This window comes from Sceloporus undulatus, chromosome 4 (genome assembly GCF_019175285.1).
Source record: "Sceloporus undulatus isolate JIND9_A2432 ecotype Alabama chromosome 4, SceUnd_v1.1, whole genome shotgun sequence".
Taxonomy (NCBI): domain Eukaryota; kingdom Metazoa; phylum Chordata; class Lepidosauria; order Squamata; family Phrynosomatidae; genus Sceloporus; species Sceloporus undulatus.
The window spans coordinates 192,879,534-192,898,626 of NC_056525.1; the positions used below are offsets into that span (position 1 = coordinate 192,879,534).

Here is a 19,093-nt window from a genome sequence, read left to right on the forward strand (position 1 = left end):
AAACCCATGTTGACTTTTTGTGATTATGGCATTGCTTTCTAGATGTTCACAGACTCTCTGTTTAATGATCTGCTCCAGAATCTTTCCTGGTATAGATGTCAGACTAACTGGACGATAATTGTTGGGATCCTCTTTTGAAGATGGGGATATTTGCCCTCCCCCAATCTGCTGGGACTTCTCCTGTTCTACAGGAGTTCACAAAGATTATTGCCAATAGCTCCAATATTACATTTGCCAGCTCTTTTAATACCCTTGGATGTAGTTCATCTGATCCTGGAGACTTATATTCATGTAGATTAACAAGGCATTCCTGTACTATATCTTTACTTATTATGTGCTGAATTTTCCCTATTCTGTCCTCTGCTCCATTATCCTCAGGTTGAGCACCCTTTTCCTTTTCTGAGACGACTGAGGCAAAGAAGGTGTTGAGTAATTCTGCCTTTTCTCTGTCCCCTGTTAGCATTTTGCCATCTTCTCCACACAGTGACTGTACCACTTCCTTCTTCTTCCTTTTGCTGCAGACATTCCCAAAGGAACCCTTTTTTATTGTTCTTAACCTCTCGCAAGCCTGAGTTCATTCTGCGCTTTGCTTTACATGTGCTTCCTATCTGTTTGCATTCTTCTTTGGTGATTTCCCCATTTTTCCATTTCTTATACATGTCCCATTTAAAACTTAGCTCAGTTGAAAGTTCCTTAATCATCCATCCTGGTTTCTTGAGACACCTCCCATTTTTTTTTCTCATTGAAACTGTTTGAAATTGTGCCTTCAGTATCTCCCTTTTGAGATGCTCCCATCCATCTTGATCTCCCTTCTCTTTTAGTATTCCTGACCATGGGATCACCTCCAGTATTTCTCTACATTTACTAAAATTAGCTCTCCTAAAATCTAGAATGCATGTCTGACTATGCCTGGGTTCTCCTTTCCATTGTATAACAAACTCTAGGATAACATGTTCACTCCCATCTAAGCATCCCACCACTTGCACCCCATTATGTACATCATCCCTCTTGGTTAGGATCAGATCTAAAATAACTGACCCCCTTGTTGCCTCTTCCACCTTTTGGACAATGAAATTGTCTTCAAGTCAATTGAGGAATTTGCTGTGCCTTGAGGATTTGGCCGAGTTTGACTTCCAGCAAGTATCAGGTTAGTTGAAGTCAAATATTGTCAACACTTATCATCCAAGGTCACTATTAGAGAAAGGATAAGATACTAACTATAATGATCAAGGTAGTGCATCTTCCCATGAACAAAGGAATAGGGACTTTGGTAAATCGGAAGATTGGGAAAGGGATATTAAGCAGAAAAGAAATGCATAGTAGTATTGCAAACAGCATGAAGAGAATGGAAAGGAGCAGTTATTCTCTCACACACTACTGGAACTCATCTAGTAAATTTCACTGACAGCAGGTTCAAGGAAGTGCTTGCAAAAATCCAAAACCAATCCAACCAGTCTTTTGAGGCTGCAGTATATTCTTAGGAGTGTCACTGAAGCACAATGAGATGCCCTCCACTCAACCAAGTCAAGGTGTGTTTTTGGCACCTGAAAATCCTACAATCACTTCTCTCAATGTCTGTTGGTAAAAATATAACAAAAGCAAAGAAAATAAAAAATCCATTTGTTGGTCTTTCATTATCCCACAGATGGTTCTGTCTACGGTAGGACCAGCCCTGACAAGAAGTGAAGAGCAAAACTTATTATTCTGAAGAGAAAAATAGCTGAGTTCCTTGTTCATCTTATGGAATTTCTTCACAAATTGCTTTTACCAATTGCCTGATTGGTAAAAGTCTAAAGAATTTCTACTTAAAACATTTTACTGATTGCCAATCCAAAAGAACCTAAAAGGAGTCCAGCTCACCACCTTCCTGTTTTGGCCACACAGATGCTTCTGTGAAGTTCATCAAATCAAAGGCAAGAAAAGAAAACCTTCCTTGCTGTTGCTTCTAACAGCAAAGATGCAACTATCAAAGCACCTGGATATTTATAGCCAATCATAGCCTCCTGGGATTCCCCCACTCACTTTTAATGCTCCACAGGTTATGGGTACATCACACTCAGTAGTGGAAGAATGTTATACATTTATCATGTGCTGTTAATAGGTTCTTACTTTTTTTTTTCCTGGCACTGGATTTCTTTCTGTGAAGGCAACTTTAAGGATTTAGAGAGACAAGGAGAGGGGTTATACACATTTTCACTGTATCATGCACGATTGTATAGAAACCAAGTACTACTTCCTCGACCCTACTGCCCCCCATGTGTTGAGGTACCTGAAATGTACTCCAAGGATTCCCAGAATTGATTTGAACTAGGTCTCATTGTCACTCTCCCTGGAACACATTTCTGGACTCATGTTCTGCTCTGAAACCGAGAAAATCATAATTTTAAAAAAGAGACTAAACATCAGTACATAGTGGATTTTAAAATCTACATTCCAACACCAGCGTCAATCTCAATCTGTGTTTGACACAACATCTGGAAAGAAGAGTTGTATGTCTGTGGGCTGTGTGTATTGGGCTGAACAATGACGTTCGCGGAAAAGCCATAGAGAGAGTGATTCAGATTAATTTAGGAATAACCCTGGCTGGGGATGGGATTAAAATAAGGTGCGGGATGAGTTAGTCACAATTACTCAAGGACATCTGAGAATACTCAATTGGCCAATTTTCCCAGAATCTTGGTAGGCATCCAATAGACAATTGGTTGCCTTGGACTGGAAAGACCCTAAAACTGTATGGTGGCACCAGTGGCTTATCTAATAAATCAATCAATGCAAAGCAGTTGAGAAATGAGGATTTCATTTCCTTGGGAAGCTCAAATACTCTACACTCCTTGCAGTGTTTCAAGGAGACTTGACATTGCTGCAGGGCTAGGATTAAGGAGCTGCTCCTTGGCTGAACTTTCCTCATGATCAGTGAGTCCAAAGGAAAGGCTGGAAAAAGTACTCTTTGGAATATAGTTCCCAAAACCACCAACCAAGGAGTAGGGGCATTTGGGGAAGCTGTAGTCCAAATATTGGCTCTTTATCTGTACACACACACACAACTTCTGGTCCAAAGGAATTAATTTCTCTTTCTCTCTTCTCCAACACCCACGAGAGCTACAAGATCTTTTTCCTTTCCGTTACTCCCAAAGGGACTACAAGATCTTTTTTTCTTCAGTTACTCTCAAAGACGCGACAAGATCTTCCCCTTCTGTTACTCTCAAATGTGCGATAAGTGACTCTCCAAGGGCTCCAAGATCAGTCTCAGGGGGCTCCAGGAAGGCCTTCTTCCTTTCCCTTCGTCCTGAATCTTTTGCCCGGCTCCCAGGGCTGTGCCTTTGAATTACGCTCTCACACACACAGAGGTGGGCCCCCTTTCAGCGCCGAGGGCCAAGAAGGCCAGGGGAGGGGAGCTTCCCCGCCGGTGAGGCAGAGCTGCCCGCCTACTACTCACCAAAATGGACTCCCCTGGCTGCTGCTGGCCCTCGCCCACCTGGTGACCCCTCCCTCCCGCTTGGCAAGGCCGTCCCGCCCCGTCCTTTCAGTCTCAGTCTTCCTCCGCCAGCGCAGGCAAAGGGCTGCTGCCTCCCACAGCCTCCAGGGAGCCCAAGCAGTGCAGCCTCCTTGGTCTCTTGGGAGTGACTTGGGCGAGGAAGAGGAGCGAGGAACCATGGCTTCCCTGGAGCCCGGGGCTCCTGTGCTCTTGGTGAGTGGCTGTTTTCTAAGCAACCTGTGGGCTCTTCCCCTCGACTTTAGGAAGGCGAGCCAAGCTTTCCTCCGACTTGGGATGGGTTGAAGCAGGAGGGAGGACAAATGTCCCCTCAGCGTAGAAATAACCCGCTTTGATCCCGCTTTAAACTTGCCAACTGTTCCATGCTGTGGAATTTGTGGTTATTGTAGTCCCAAACGCTCTGGCTGAGGAGGGGACTGGCTCCCCCAAAAGACATTTCCAAGGCAAGTGGCCAGGACCTGCCCTCCCTTTCCACTTTCTTCCAGGAAGGGCTCCAAAAGGTCCTCCATTTTGAGCAGGAGGAAGGATTTCTCTTCAACAGAGTCTTTTCCCCTTGTATATATGGGGGGGGGGGTGGCAGGTCCTCCTTTTCTTCTTGTATGCCCTCCATTTTGGGGGGTTTGGGCAGTGAGGACCTCGCTCACCCCGGGCCCAGGATTGCCACGCCTGGGGCACTCGTCGGTCGCCCAAAACGGGGTCGACCTGGATTGTTTCTGCAGTGCAGACGCAGCCTCTGTTGAAGCCGCCGTTTTATTCTGGAGCATAGGTTTGACAAGTAGGGAGAAAGCGGTAAGAAAAGAAAGAAGGAAACTTGTCCCTTAGGCAAGGAAACAACAGGTTGCTGGAGTGTCTCCTCCTTTGGCTCCAGGTGCCCTTCGGGCCACACCCTGCAAACAGGGCCTGGAAATGTGCCCTATGGCTGCTTCCGCACTGGAGGACTAACCCGGTTTGAGGCCAGTCTCCCTGCCATGGCTCCATGCCCTGGAATTCAGGGAATGGTTGTTTGTTGTGGAACCAAAGCTCCAGTCCTTACAATGGTTAATGTTATCCTTTTGGGGGGGAATCTGAGACTTTGGAAAGGGGGGAGGGGTTTGCCACTGGCTTTCCCAGAGGCTGAGAGAGTGTGACCTTCCCAAGGCGGGTTTCATGGACGAGCAAGGATTCGAACCCTGGTCTCCTTGCCCAACGCTCAAAGCATTCTGCCACGTTAGTAGTTTGTTTCTGCTAAAACTCAGAGCTCTGGAAAAAGCTTTGGGAGATTTCACTCCCTTTTCACAGCTGCCCTCCCTGGAGGATTCTGGGAGTGGGAGTCAAAGAAGTTTCGAACAAAGCTAGTTGGGTTGGATTTTTACAGTGTGATCAATGCAATCTCCATCCTGCAATGTACGGGGAGCTGCTTTGGGTTTCATGCTGGGAGAAAGGTGGGGTATAAATCAAATAAATGATACATTTTAAAAGAGCAGGAAATATATTGGATACAAGCAAAGGCTAGGTATATAAGTTAACCATATTTGCAAGAGTTGTTATCCAAAAAATATAACTTTCCAAGGTCTGGATTTCCCATGTTTCCAAGAATTACATTGGCTTTGTGGGACACTTGCATTGCTTTTGTATGTTTATTTGTTAAATAGCTTTTTTGCTGGCCACTTTTGTTGAGGATCTTTCTAGACAACCTGGAAAAGAAGTGTCTGCAAGCAGAGAAAGGATGGTATCTTTGTCGTTTAATTTGAGCAGTCATTGGTATTATATTCATAATATGGAGAGCAGCTCTAGTAGCAGCCCTTGTGAGATAGTGCTGGAGTATGGAAAAGAGGCTGAGGAGGCTGAGGTTTGAATTCCTAATTAACACTGGATGACCCTGGGTCAAATTACTTTCTCAGAATTGCTATAGACCTAACCTTGGGAGGGACAAGTGTGTTGTTTTCCTTGAGCTCTTGAGCCCACATTCGCTGAGGTTACGGCCACAGGGCCCCCGTGAATATGGGGAAACTGCAAATAACAAAATCACGATGTTTTTACCTGAGAGAGCACCTCTCTGGGAATCTCTCGGTCCTCCAGTATGACTCTGTGGTCAACATCTGGCAGACATTGAGCATAGAACTGAGCTGGAGGAGCTACAAATGCCTCATTCCTTCAGTGCGATTTTTGGTTAAAGTTGACCATGGAGTGGCGAAGGAGGACCTAGTAATTCCTAGAGAGAACATATTAATAAAATCTGTGAATAATCAAAGCCGCAAGTGTGGAAGGAAAAGTGTATTGTAATGGTGGTAGTTTAAAAGGTTTGAATGAATAGAATTTCCACGTTGAGAAGTAACATACTGTAGGAGACAATAATGAAGACAGGGAATCATGCTCCCTGTTAAGACACAGAGCTTGGGAAAGTTACTTTTTGGACCCAGAATATCCTCACGAATACAGTTCAGTGACTGGTATATCTAGGAAGGGCTGCAGAAGTATGCAGTCTGAAAACCTGGTGTGTCACTTGCTAGTCAATGTCAAAATTCAGAACTAAATGGATCAATGAATCAACACAATATGGTGACTGTTTCTGTGTTTCTGCACTTGATGGTGTGGCCTTCATACCCTTTGCAGGTGTCCCGCAAGCATTTGGGTAGCCTCCCCAGGATATTGATCATGAAGGACCCTGAACCAGGTGGACTCTTCTGAGATTATTAAGGACTGGCACTAGTACTAATTTTGTAGTACTAATTTCTGTACTCTTTTTGACACAGAATGTGTGCAGACTTTTTCCTTCTATAGAAGTCTTGATATTTTTCACCCAAGAAAAACTAGCATTTGAATACTTCACTTCTTATGGAAGTAGCAGGCATTATTTCCACGAAAATAGCTGCTTCATGCTCCTTTCTCTTTTAATCCCCTTCCTTGTTTATGCCACATCAGAATCCAATTGGACAAATTGGTGTGAGTCCCTGCTGAAAGTCTATGGTTTGTTCAGTTATTCCTCATTATAGTAGAAGTCATTATTCTGCGAGCGTGGAGTAATCTCATCTAGCTGCCAGCGTTTCTTGTGTTCTCTGAACGAATGGAGTGCCTCATGCTGTCTCTCCACCACAAGTGAACTTTTGGTAAAGAGGTAAATATATCTCAGGCCATATTGAGAGGACCTTTCACTAGTTTCAGTCTATCACTGTCATGACTCATTGATTGTGGGATGATTCTCTGTACCAAGGATGGGCATAGAGTGGTTCTGGGGCCACATGCACCTCCCATGACTGTTCTTGCAGGCTTTGAAACTTCTTGACTCCCCAGACTGCCCATTTCTTCTGACCAGAAATGTAAATTGCCTCTCCTGGAATAAAACTGTCTCAGAGACTGATGGGCTTACTCTTTTTTTTGGGGGGGGGGTCTTTAGAAAGAGGTTAGATGGCTGGTAGCCAGATGAGATTATTCCATACTTTCACAATAATGGAAATGTTCATACACAATGACAAACCAGAACCTTGCAAGATTGTGTCTTGCCTGAACAAGGCAACATGCTAGCACATGCTGCCCAATGACTCCAACTGTAATGAAGAATAACTAAGCAAACCATAGACCTTTTGTTCATGCGTTATTTACTTTAAAGCAGACAATGAAGACATTTAAATAGTTCAAGCTTTTCTACCTTGGCTCAGTCATTAATCAGAATGGAGAAGCAGCCAAGAAATCAGAAGAAGACTAGGACTTGGAAGGGCAGCTATGAAGGAACTAGATAAGATACTGAAGTGTGAAGATATATCATTGAGTACTAAAGTTATAATTGTCCAAGCCATCATATTTCCCATTTCTGTGTATGTTCATAAAAGCTGGATAGTGAAGAGAGCTGATAGGAAGAAAATCAGCTCATTTGAAATATAGTGTTGGAGAAGGATTCTATGGATACCATAGACTGCCAAAAAGACTAGTGAATGGTTACTAGGGCTGATCAAGCCTGAACTGTCACAGTTTGGCTATGTCATGAGAAGACATGACTAATTTGAAAAGACAGTAATGCCTGGTAAGGAAGAAGGCAGCAGGAAAAGCGGAAGAACACATTCCAGCTAGATAAGACTCAATCAAGGAAGTCATGGCCCCAAATCTGCAAGAAATGGGCAGGGCTCTTGATGATAGGGTGACCTGGACATCTCTCATTTACAGGATTGCCATAAGTCAAAGTCAACTGGATAGCAGTTAGCAATAAAATGGCCATTTTCCAGGTGTTCTTTAGTTGTATATCCCTGTATGGCTGAAGGATGAGATTCTCCTGTGATCCTCTTGCACAGTTTAACATAACAAAATAAGTTTTTGAAACCATATCAATCCCCCCACTCCAGTGTAGTACATTCTCCATGTCCTAGACACTACCACAATCAACTTTAGTCAGCCTCGGCATAAACTGAAGATAATGGGACAGGCAGCCCAAAACATCTAGAGTGCACCATATTGGTGAAATTGTAGTAGAGAAAGAGGAAATTACATATGATGTAAAGAAAGTGGTTAAGACTATTGGGGGAGGGTGTTACCCTAAAACTATAAAAAAGGATTAAATAAACTCACAGTGACTATTATTGATCATGAGAGCAAAGTAAAATCTCTAGGTTCTGAGACTTCAGAATTCATAATTTGGACTTCAGTTCCCAGAACTGTTGCTGACAAATGGCTGTTTGGGGAGCTGTAGTTTTTTTAAAAAAGCATGTCCAGGCTCTGGGCACTTATAGCTCAGAATATGTGTTACTGGGAAACAGCAGCAGAGGAAGGCTTGTCTTCATGCCCTATTTCAGCACTCTCTGAAAACATCTGGGCAGCCACTGTGGAATAAGATGACACTGAACTAGAAGGATCCTTGGTCTAGCCCAGTTGGACTCATCTTAGATTTTTATATATTTTAAACTAGTAATTTTGAAAGAATTCTGTGATATAGTTGCAAAAGCAATTTGTGTAGACATTTCACTTGCTTGTAATGACCTAGAAAACAGCAAGATTTCCTAAAGAAATAGAAGCCTTCTGTGAAGTTGAAGGCTTTCATGGCTGGCAACCAATGTGACCATGTTCTGGAAGAGTTTATTCCTGATGAAGATGCCAGCCACAAATGCTGGTGAAATGTCAGGAATAAACTCTTCCAAAGCATGGCCACATAGCCCAAAAAACCCACAAAAAACTATAGAAGAGTTCTTTCCCATTCACTTTGCTTATATTGACAGCTATTTTACATCCTAGCTATTTCCCTTGATAATGCTACTTTGGAGTCTGATATAACAAACTGGTTGATCTGAGTACTACTCCACAGAATGTACTGCTGTGTGTGAAATATCAAGAGAATGTGAATCATTCCTGGAATCGGTCCAGCCTTGGTTTGGTCAAATAGTCTTGTAAAATTGTTGAAAATACCATCTTCTGAACTGGTGTTTCTTGAATTGTTCTCAGAGGCATATACGCCTGTGGCCATGTTTCTGGTCTCATGCTTCAGTCTTAAAATACATGACTTGCCAGTAAAGAAGTGAATAAACCCCAGAAAAAATATGAATAACTTGACAAATTTCATTTAGTCACTTTGTGACTTGTTGATTATAGTCAGCATGGATAGGCATTTGAGCTCGCAAGGTCTACCTTGTATTTATTAGAGCCAATGGATCTACCACCTGGAGTCTGATACAAAAGACTCATGCTTAGAAAGAAGACATAATGCCCAAGTTACTGTTGGATTCGTGTGCTGGCAAAGCCATGAGGGTTGAGGTGGCAGTAATAAAAAGGCCATGTGCACAACAGAGGCAAAGAAGAAAGATAAAGTTGGTGATGGTAGGAGGGTAAGGCTGTTGCTTCAAACTACTTATTTCTCTAATATCAGATTCTCTGGATGGACTGCATTGATCAGTTGCCTTTTCTGGGGCACATGTGATTCTCCAAGCCAGCCAGAACACCTAGATCTGAAGGGTACATACCCTGGACCCAGACACCAGACTTTCCACTGTGTGATACCAGATAGTGGACCAAATAGACATTTGGTCTAGTCCATTTTTCCTCCCCTTATATGTTCAGTAATGGTGGCCATTTGGATTGGAAGGTCTTGCAGTTGTAATCCAAAAAGTAACTCTTCAAACTCTAAAACTGGTAGTACTGAGGTGCTACTAACAAGCACTATTCAGGCATTCCAAAACCATAAGCATGAATGGCAGCCTGTTTTGTACATTTTTCCCCACCCGCATCTGTCCTTCAGTTGCTGAACAGAATTGTGTTTACTTCAACATGACTGCAGTCTTTTGCCTAACTGGGAACCCTGCAGAGTTGGAATTTCCAGTTGCCTAGAGCAGTGCTTCTCAGGCTATTGGGTGTGGGCAACTGGCAGTGTATTTCTGTAGTGTGCCAGGGACCAGCACTAAATGTTGTCCAGTTGGGTACGGTTGTTTCTTTCTTGCCTGAAAACTTCTGAGGATAAGCATACAATGGCCCAGCGACAAGTACCAATTCAGGGACTACTACTTTGTCCTAGAGCACTGATACAAGATTTGGACAAAATGTGAATACTGTTTCTATTCAGATCTTCCTCATCAACATAGGGAGATTGTGGATACAGACACCCATTTTTCTTTTCCATACTTAAGATTTTTGAGTGCCTGAACAGGGTTTTCATTTAGAGACAAAACTGCATTTTAAATATATTTCTCTCAGTGGTTTATGGGCACCTGTTTCTCCTCTTTTTTATTTAAATAATGCAGCCATCTCCCCCACTAAAAATCCTTTGCAACACACTGCTTTTACCTTTTGTTGAGAAAAAGATATACCTAACCTTATCTTTTTCCCAGCTTGGCTTAAAGCAGTGCTTGAGAAAGAGTTATGATTGTTTTTTTTAAAAAAATAGAAAATACACAAGGGAGAAGAATTAAAAAGTGGAAAGGATCAAACTCCTCTCCTCCCGTACTCCATGGCTAATATGGAAAGAAATGTTCCCTATTTTAAAAGACATATTCTCCCTTAAATGTAGGAGGTGGATGTAAACAGCATGACATCCTGGGATCGTCAGCCTGACAATTGCCAAAGAAAGCCTAGATTTCTGCTTCCACAAGAACAATTTATGTTTCTCCAAACATACAGTGAACTCTGAAAAAATGTCAATATTTTCCAACAGGCGTTCCTTTATTGTGTGACATACTACGAGGTAACAACCTGGCTAAGGAGGTTTTTATTGCTCTCTCATTTGAGTTGCATTGATGTTCACTGCTCCAGGCACCAGAGGAACTCAGATGAAAACTTCTGACTATGAAGGAAAAGTAAGAGAGGTTGTTCTGAAAGCAGTCTCCTCACCTAGAGATAAGGGAAGACTGACACCCCTCAATCAGAATGCGTGAAAAAGGGGTACATTTATTGAAGGAGATAAAATTAATGATCACAGAAGATTTATATAACTGAATTGTGGACATCAAAATTGTTAAAGATTTTTTATACATTGGCTCAGTCATTAAAAAATACTCTAGTCAAGAAATCTGAGGAAGACATAAGATTTGGAAAAGTGAAAGAAGTAGATAAGATCCTCAAATATAAAGATCATTAAATGCCAAAGTCAGAATGATCCATGCTATGGTATTCTCAATTTCTATGTATGATTGTGAAAGCTGGAAAATTAAGAAAGTTTACAGGAAGGTCTGGAGGAGGCTTCTATGCATGTGTGCTTGAGCAAGAACAGAAGCCATCAAGAATTCTGGTGATCAAGAACTGTGGTAGTGATATGGAGTCTTCTGCTCACACTTTGATGAAAAAAGCCCTGAGTAGGAAGGTTTTGGATTTTGGGAATGTGCTCAATATACTTGGCATCATGTCCCACATGAGTTTTGCAGTTTTCTGTTTAGGTATAATACCTGAACAGGACTTGAGGTTTGAAATGCTGGCTAGAGATGGTTGTGAGTGTTTTGCTGCCTGAGGCAAAGCAGCAGATGGATGCACCTCTAGTCCAGTGTATAATGCCAAAACTGGGCATATTATCTTAGGATCTGTGGGGCCAATGCCTTGGGAGCCTCTTCCAGCCATTGGCAATACCATTATCACAAAGTAAATAAAAAAGTTGATAGTCTTTCATGTTACCCAAGGTCTGCTGCATACGATAGCTGCCTAATGGTGGTGGTGGTATTATTGTCATTATTGTCAGCTTTATTTATACTCCACCTTTTTCTCGAAATTGGGATTCAAAGTGGCTTACTATTTAGAACAAATGCAATACCGCTACAAACACACAAAGGTCAGCGTTAAGCTAGAATGAAACTATACACAATATTAAACAATTTAAAACATATGTTTAAAAAGAATAAAAAGCAATTTAAAACAGTTCACTCAAAAGCATCCAACATCTTCTTAAAAGACTTTTCTGTAAATGCCTTTACATGGTAGAGCTGACTCTGATGTTTCCTGAAACTGTATCAGCCTGTAATTTTGGTACCTTTGATGTTTTTAATCTTCCTGTGGTTTTGATACCTTTAAAAAAAATGAAAGGAAGGCTTGTATATTATTTATTAGAAGACTGAAGCCTGTCTTCATTTGGGCCCATTTTTCACCCAAGTGGGTGAGTGGGCCCTCGGTATCTATGGGTGATCCATTCCAGATCCCCCCTCCCCACAGATGCTAAAATCCGTGGATGCTCAAGTCACATTGACCTCAATGGTGGGGCGGCCATATGACTGTGCCACCATTGGAGACAACGGCACTTTGGAGGAGCTGCCTCTTCCTCTTCCCCCCAGCTGCCTCTTCCTCCCCCCTCTCCTCCTCCTCTTCCCTGCTGTCATGTCACACTGCCCCTTCCTCCTCCTCGTCTTCTTCTTCCTCCTCCTCCCTGCTGCCACACCACCTTTTACTCCTCTTCCTCCTTCCTGCTCTTGTGCCATGCCACCTTTTCCTCCTCCCTCCTCCTCTGCCACCCCCCCCCCATGGGCTTGCCAGCAATGGATGCTCAAATATGCAGATGACAAGTCCATGGATAAGTAGGGCCCACCGTACATTGTATACAACAATACTATACCATACTATATGGCAAGGCTTAAGTCCTAGTTATATTTACTTTGAAATCAACTTCAGTGAAATTAGTAATGCTTTCTTCCAAGTCATGGAAAAATCAAGATGTAAGGCTCTAACTACACACTAAGCAGAATTGTGTGATTCTTTCATCTGCATGTTTTTTTTAAAAAAAAATCAAAACAGCTGTTCTAGCGTGAAAAGAAAGGAAGCCCCTGGTCCTTTTCTAGTACATACAGTTGGCCCTCCACATTTATGGCTTTGATTATTTGCTGATTTGATTAATATGTTCTCTCTAAGAATCTCTAGGTCAGTGATGGTGAACCTTTTACAGACCAAGTGCCCAAACTGCAACCCAAACCCCACTTATTTATTGCAAAGTGCCACGTTCCTCTGGCTTTCTAGTAAGAAGCTCTGGCAAACTCTGTGCTAGGGCGACAGCGTGTGTGCCCACAGAGAGGGCTCTGAGTGCCACCTCTGGCATGCGTGCCATAGGTTCGCCATCACTGCTCTAGGTCCTCCAAATAAATTTTGCTGGAAGTTGACCACAGAGTTGTGCTGTAGGAGTTAGATGTTGACTACAATGTTGCACTGAAGGACCTAGAGATTCCTAGAGAGGGGTTTTCCCAGATTTAAAAAGTAGTGTTTTTTTATTTGCGTTTTTCCCCACTATCCCAGGAGTCCTCTGTTCCTAACCCCAGCAAATGGGGAGGGTCTTCTGTATAATCATATTTCTGAGCTACTTTTATACATCTGAAATTACAGGGAAGATAGCTGTTATTCTTTCGTTGGTGATAACTGTCCAACCCATGTGTTTTAATCTTACCATTTAATCTTACAATTAAAACCATTGAAAACCATGACACTTTTGTCATCTTTGGAAGTGAAAGAATGTCAAAAACATTGGAGCCTTGCCAATGGAGATTAGCAAACATTTTCCTCCTCCGTTGGTGATGAGTCTGTCAGGCTCCTTCCTATAGGAGAGTAATCAGGGCCTTTCCCCATCGTACATTGGGATAGGCAATTGGTGGTCTCCCAGATAATGTTGGACTGTGATCACTCACCACTGGTTGTACTGGCTTGGACTGGTGGAAGATACAGTCCAATCACACCTGGGGAGTTGCCAGTCAACACATCTCTGCTTTTAATGACAGCAAACCCATGCATACAACAAACTATACACTCAACAGGTAGCTGTAGCCAGCACTATCTTATTTGCATTATTCCTGTGTTGCATGTTCAACTAATAATCTGCGGTGTTCTATAAATTGTTGTTTTTAAAGTAGCTAAAATGGCTTCATTTTGCACAAAAATAGTAATAAAAGATACTCCACAGTTATAAGATACATTAAGGCGGAAAGTAAAAGAAAAAAGGGAAGAAGAAGGCAGGAGGATACAAAGGTGCTTCTTACATCCAAACTGAACATGGTATGAAATGCAGCTTTGTATTTAACAGGCATGATTTGTTTTTAAATGCAAATATCAACTGAAGGAAGCTCATAACTACAGGATCACTGCAGACAAAAGTAAACCATCACACCCTCACCTACAGTTCAGAGGAAAATTCATTTTCAGAAACTGGCATTTGCATTAGGAGTAGATCTCAACTGGCACTAAATGCAAAGATACATTTGACTTCTTGCTCCCATTAAAGAAGCAGTAGAGTGTAAAAAGGAACAAAAAGATTAAGGGTGTATCTACACTGTAGAAATAAAGCACTTTGTCACCAAATTAACCTCCATGGCTATATGTTATGGAATTTTGGGATATGTAATTTGGTGGCATACTAGAGCTCTCTGACAAATGTTCATAGTGTTGAGTCATGACAGTTAAAGTGGTGTCAAACTGCTTTATTGCTGCAATGTAGATGCACTCTAAGTCAAATATTGTGTATAAGGGCATTCTAGAGATGAGAAGTTGTAGTGTGTCTTAGAAATCATCTTTTTATCAGTAATAATGCTTTTAGTATTTTTTTACACAGTGGAATTTTGCAAGAAAGGGTGATTCTGTATGACAATTTATGTGAAAAGCTCATTTTTGTATCACTGTAAATCTACTGTGGTAGCGCAGATTGCAATATTGAGCTCCATTTTAGAGCTTGATTTTAAGATTGAAATCCAGCTGAAGTCAAGCCAGGGTTTGTTGCAAAAGAAATGTCTGTAATCAACAGAGTTCTAAGTGCTGCTTATGTGCAAAGGTCTATGCACTTGGAGCACTTCCACTTTGAGATGAAGTGTGAAAGCTTTCCCTAGACCTGTACAGTGCTGGGAACAGGCAAGAAATCAGACGTAACTATGATATGACAGGGCTGTTTGTAATGTAAGGGCTGGGTAGGCTTTGACATGAGACAAAGAAAATGCACACAAAACAAAGAAATCCGCCCTGGAACAGAAACCTCCCCTGGGCTAGAAATGTATCATAGATACCTGCTGGGACTTGAGAAACAATGATTTACTGTGAATACACAGAACTTATCATGGAGGGCAGGGAGCTGGCCAATGAATGCATACTGCCAGTTTCTTTGATGGTGTATTGCCCTGCCTTTAGAGTCCATTGTGTCTTTCCATGCTAAAAACACTGAAAGTAAAATATATTTCCCAACATCTCAAACAGTAAAGAAGAAGGTATAAGCACTACTTTTTTATTTACGATCTCTTTGTCATGACATATTTATGCCATGTCATAAATATGATATTTGTGATTAGAGAACTTCCTTATTAAAAGGAATGTAAACAAAATAAAGAGCCTAAATACTCTAAAGGCACCAGATCCCATTTGTTCTTGGAAGATAAGCAGGATCAGTCCTGGTTAGTACGTGGATGGGAGACTGCTAATGAAGACCAGTTGCTCTGGCTGTATTTCTGAGTATTCTTTGCCTAAGAAAACCCTATGAAATTCATGGGATAAGAAGGCCCATGCACATACATCAAAATCAGTGTTGAATAAATGAAAAGTGGTTAACGCAATTCTTTATTATAATTAATGTTGAACACAACACAAACTGCTGTTTTTAAAAAAACCCATACTAGATCTTCTAAAATCTAGTCTTTATATAGCCTACTTGTTGCATTGTGCCTTCAAGTCATTTATGACCTAAGATGACCCTATCATGGGTTTTTGTTGACAAGATTTGTTCAAAGAAGGCTTCTGAGAACAGTTCTCAGAAATGGCACCCTCTAGGACAGAACGGGAACGCAACTGGAACACCCGGCGGCAAAGGCGGCATTCCAGCATGCGATAAAATGGGGTTCTTGGCCCCATCCCATTCTGTGCGCGCCCCCACACGCGCACGTTTAGAACACACTGGGCCTGTTTCAGGGCTAGTACAATAAACTCCAAAATGAAAAATCAAGATTTGATATTTGAAATGTATACCTTTTTAAAAATATTTTCAAACCATGGATGCTCAAATCCGTGTATAAAAAATCAGTGGCCTGTTACAGACTGCCAAAATAAAGCTGCTTCAGGTCTCTTTGGAGGTATGCTGTTTAAATGATGCATGCACCCTAAGAATCCGGAGCTGCACAAAGCGGCACTCAGTGCTTAGAATGGAGTGTGGCTTTGGCGCGACCTCCGGACTCTTAGGACCCATGCATCATTTAAATAGCATACCTCCAAAGAGACCCGAAGCAGCTTTATTTTGGCAGTCTGTAACAGGCCAGTGTATAAGAAGAGCTGACTGCACCAAGTTCTTCACACAGCTCTTGGTTAAACTGTGGAATTGACTGCCACAGGATGTAACAATGCCTAACAAATTCCCCCAAAACAATTAAATAAATTCTTGGAGATGAGGGCCAATGCAGTAAGCCTCTGTATCTCAGTTTCTGGGGAACATAAGGAGGAAGGGTATAGTTGCATTTATGTCTAGCTTAGGGGTTTCCTAGAGGCAACTGAACAGCTCCTGTGGGAATAGAATGCTGGACTTCATAGGCTTCAGTGCAGTCCAGTGTGACTCCTGTAGTTTCTTCTTTATATATTTTAATTTTTGAGGATAGTAACTATGCTCTTCCATGAGCTATGATTTTGGATCTAAGTCAGGATTTGAGGGGAAGGCTGGATAAAATAGGCCCTAGCAGGTTTCTGTGGCTGCAGTGCTAATGCTCTAAGATTGTACATTTAATTTTTTACAATATCACATAGCAATACTAGGTAAGGAGCATTGTGGGAAATTAAAAGGTAGCTTGATAGCTTGGCACTGCTTGGAATTCTTGGACAGAAATATTTAGACAGAGCTGGGGGCTTAAGTACTACTGGGCCTTACTGGGATGATGGGGCCTTGGCATCTGCCCATTGATGTTAGGTGTGGATTCTGGCTCTCTTATCAGCTTGTCAGAGCCTGCAAAAGTTACCTTCTGGAATGATAGTTCCCAGAATTCCAGCCAGCATGTGCAATCCATTGTAGATTCTGGGAGCTGTAGGTCCCAAAAGCATATTTCTCCTATTCAACTGCTCATATTTTTTCTGGATAGTGCCTAAGCACAGCCTAGCTTGCTCAGTTATTGCAGAAATGCCTGCCATACATAGTTGGAGTTACATATGTGTGTTGTATTTGGGTTTTTTGGATTTCTTGGTGGGATTGGCATTTGCATTGGATTCACACAAGCACCTCTACCTCCAGTGACTGTTTCAGTCATATGTAGCCTAACAGAAGTGCATAAGATTGATCGTAGTCTGAGAAATGAACTGTGCTGAATATAAATTCAGGCTTAACTCAGCTAGATTCACTAGCTGACCACTGTAATCTTGGTCTTTGTTTATAATGTGTATAATAATAAGTTTCTACCTTACAAGGCTGCTGAATTTATTACTGAGATAAAGTATGAGTGAGGTTTGTTGACTGCCATAAAAGACTAGAGAAATCAGTGATAAAGTTTTAGATTAGAACAACCTTCCTCAACTTGATACCCTCCAGTCATGTTGGACTACAACCTCCAGCCTTCCCAGCCAAGCTGGAGATTATAGAAGCTGTTTGTAAACATATCTAGACCACACATTGGAGAAGATACTTTAAAAACATAGTCAGGCCTCCTTTCCTAGAATACCCCAGTCCACCAGCCAGAGTTTGGTACAAAAGAGAATTAAAAGAATATATTTGTAGATTCAGATCTACATTCTGCCTTCCCCTGTTTTAGAGTATGTATTTTAAAATGTAATAAGTGTTTCCCCAAATACTTCTCTTATCTGCACTGAAGCAGCATAATTTGTAGAACAGTATACAGTCGACTCCATATTCGTATCTTTGACACTCATGGTTTTGATTATTTGTGAGGTCATGGCTATGTGCAAGCTCACTCCTCCTCCTCCTCCTCCCTCTCAGGCTACCCCCCTCAGGAACAAAGCCCAGGAGGCAGGGAGAAGCTGGGAAGGGCATGTGTGCCAAATCCTGTGGCTTTCCCAATGGGATGACTGTCTTCCCCAGGCAGCTATCACATCAAAAAAAGAGGGAGGAGGATTGATTCCTCTCACTCCTCTCCCAGTGGGATAGCTGTCTGGGGAAGATAGCTATTCCACCTGAGAAGGGATGGGGAGTAGTCACAGTTTTTCCACATCCACGGGGTCTTGTTCCCCTAACCCCCACGAATGTGGAGGGCCGGCTGTACTTAAATATCTGCATATGATTTCATTGAACTTTCTTTTGCTCCTGCTCCACATAATCAGCTTCTGGGCTTTACAGAAGGAGGAGAGAGAGAATGAACTCAGCAGAGGGCTGCCATTTTGGCAGCAGACTTTATTTGTATCTTGCAGCTTCGCCCTGAGTTCAAAGGCAGAATTCTCAGAACGTATTTGTTCATGGCAAAAAGTTAGTGAAGTATTCTGTTTCATGGATCTTAAATCTAAAACCATACTTTGATTTTTTAAATAAATAAAGTAAATAAAAAAATTCTTTAAGACTAACAATTCTGTTTTGTTTATTTTTATTTTTAGTAAGTGGGAAGAAATATATTTATTGGGTTTCCTTGCCATTGCAATTTGCCATTGCAGTGATGTACAATGCCATATTGTTTTGTTGTTCTGAGCTTTTTAAATGTGCATGTATAACTTTAATTTGCCTTTGTTTTTGTTTTTTGCAGAGCTGTGTTATCTTTGGAAATGGACTTCATCTAGAGGTATGAGTTTGTATGGAATTGTAGTGAATAGAAAAGCCATTCTGTAAATATTGCTGGCTGCAATGGTGGCAGGTGTCTCGCATATCACAGGTGAAACTGCCTTGGATTTTCCATACTTTGGAGAAGTTATCAAAGTTTCTGAATTCTGTCCCCAAATTAGGTAGAGTCTGAACTAAAACCCAGGGTGGATTCACCACCTCATTAACACAGGCACCATCAGCTACTATTGATTAACTTTTGTGTATCACATAAGTGGCATAAAAGATGCTTGGGTGATTTGCCATTGAACCAGTGGTGGTGAATGGGTATGGAAGATGGTATCACAGAACACATGAGACATTTCAGGAAAGATTAAGTACTGTTTTGTGTTGATTTGTGCCCAAAACCTGTATGCCATCCATGTGGCAAAATGTTCTAGAATCTGTATATAGAAAATAGACAAGTTAAAGTCAACATTATTATTATTATTATTATTATTATTATTATTATTATTATTATTATTATTATTATTATTATTATT

The 19,093-nt window shown here is 41.6% G+C and overlaps 1 protein-coding gene across 1 annotated transcript in view; it reads left to right on the forward strand.

Annotated features, from left to right (window-relative positions):
- Positions 1 to 3,652: 3,652 nt before the first annotated feature.
- DSG2 (desmoglein 2) overlaps positions 3,653 to 19,093 on the forward strand; it is a 34,419-nt gene continuing 18,978 nt past the window's right edge. Inside the window, exons 1-2 of the mRNA XM_042464434.1 lie at positions 3,653 to 3,688; positions 18,538 to 18,573. Of these exons, the coding sequence (XP_042320368.1) occupies positions 3,653 to 3,688; positions 18,538 to 18,573 (72 nt within the window). The remainder of the gene's footprint in view (positions 3,689 to 18,537; positions 18,574 to 19,093) is intronic.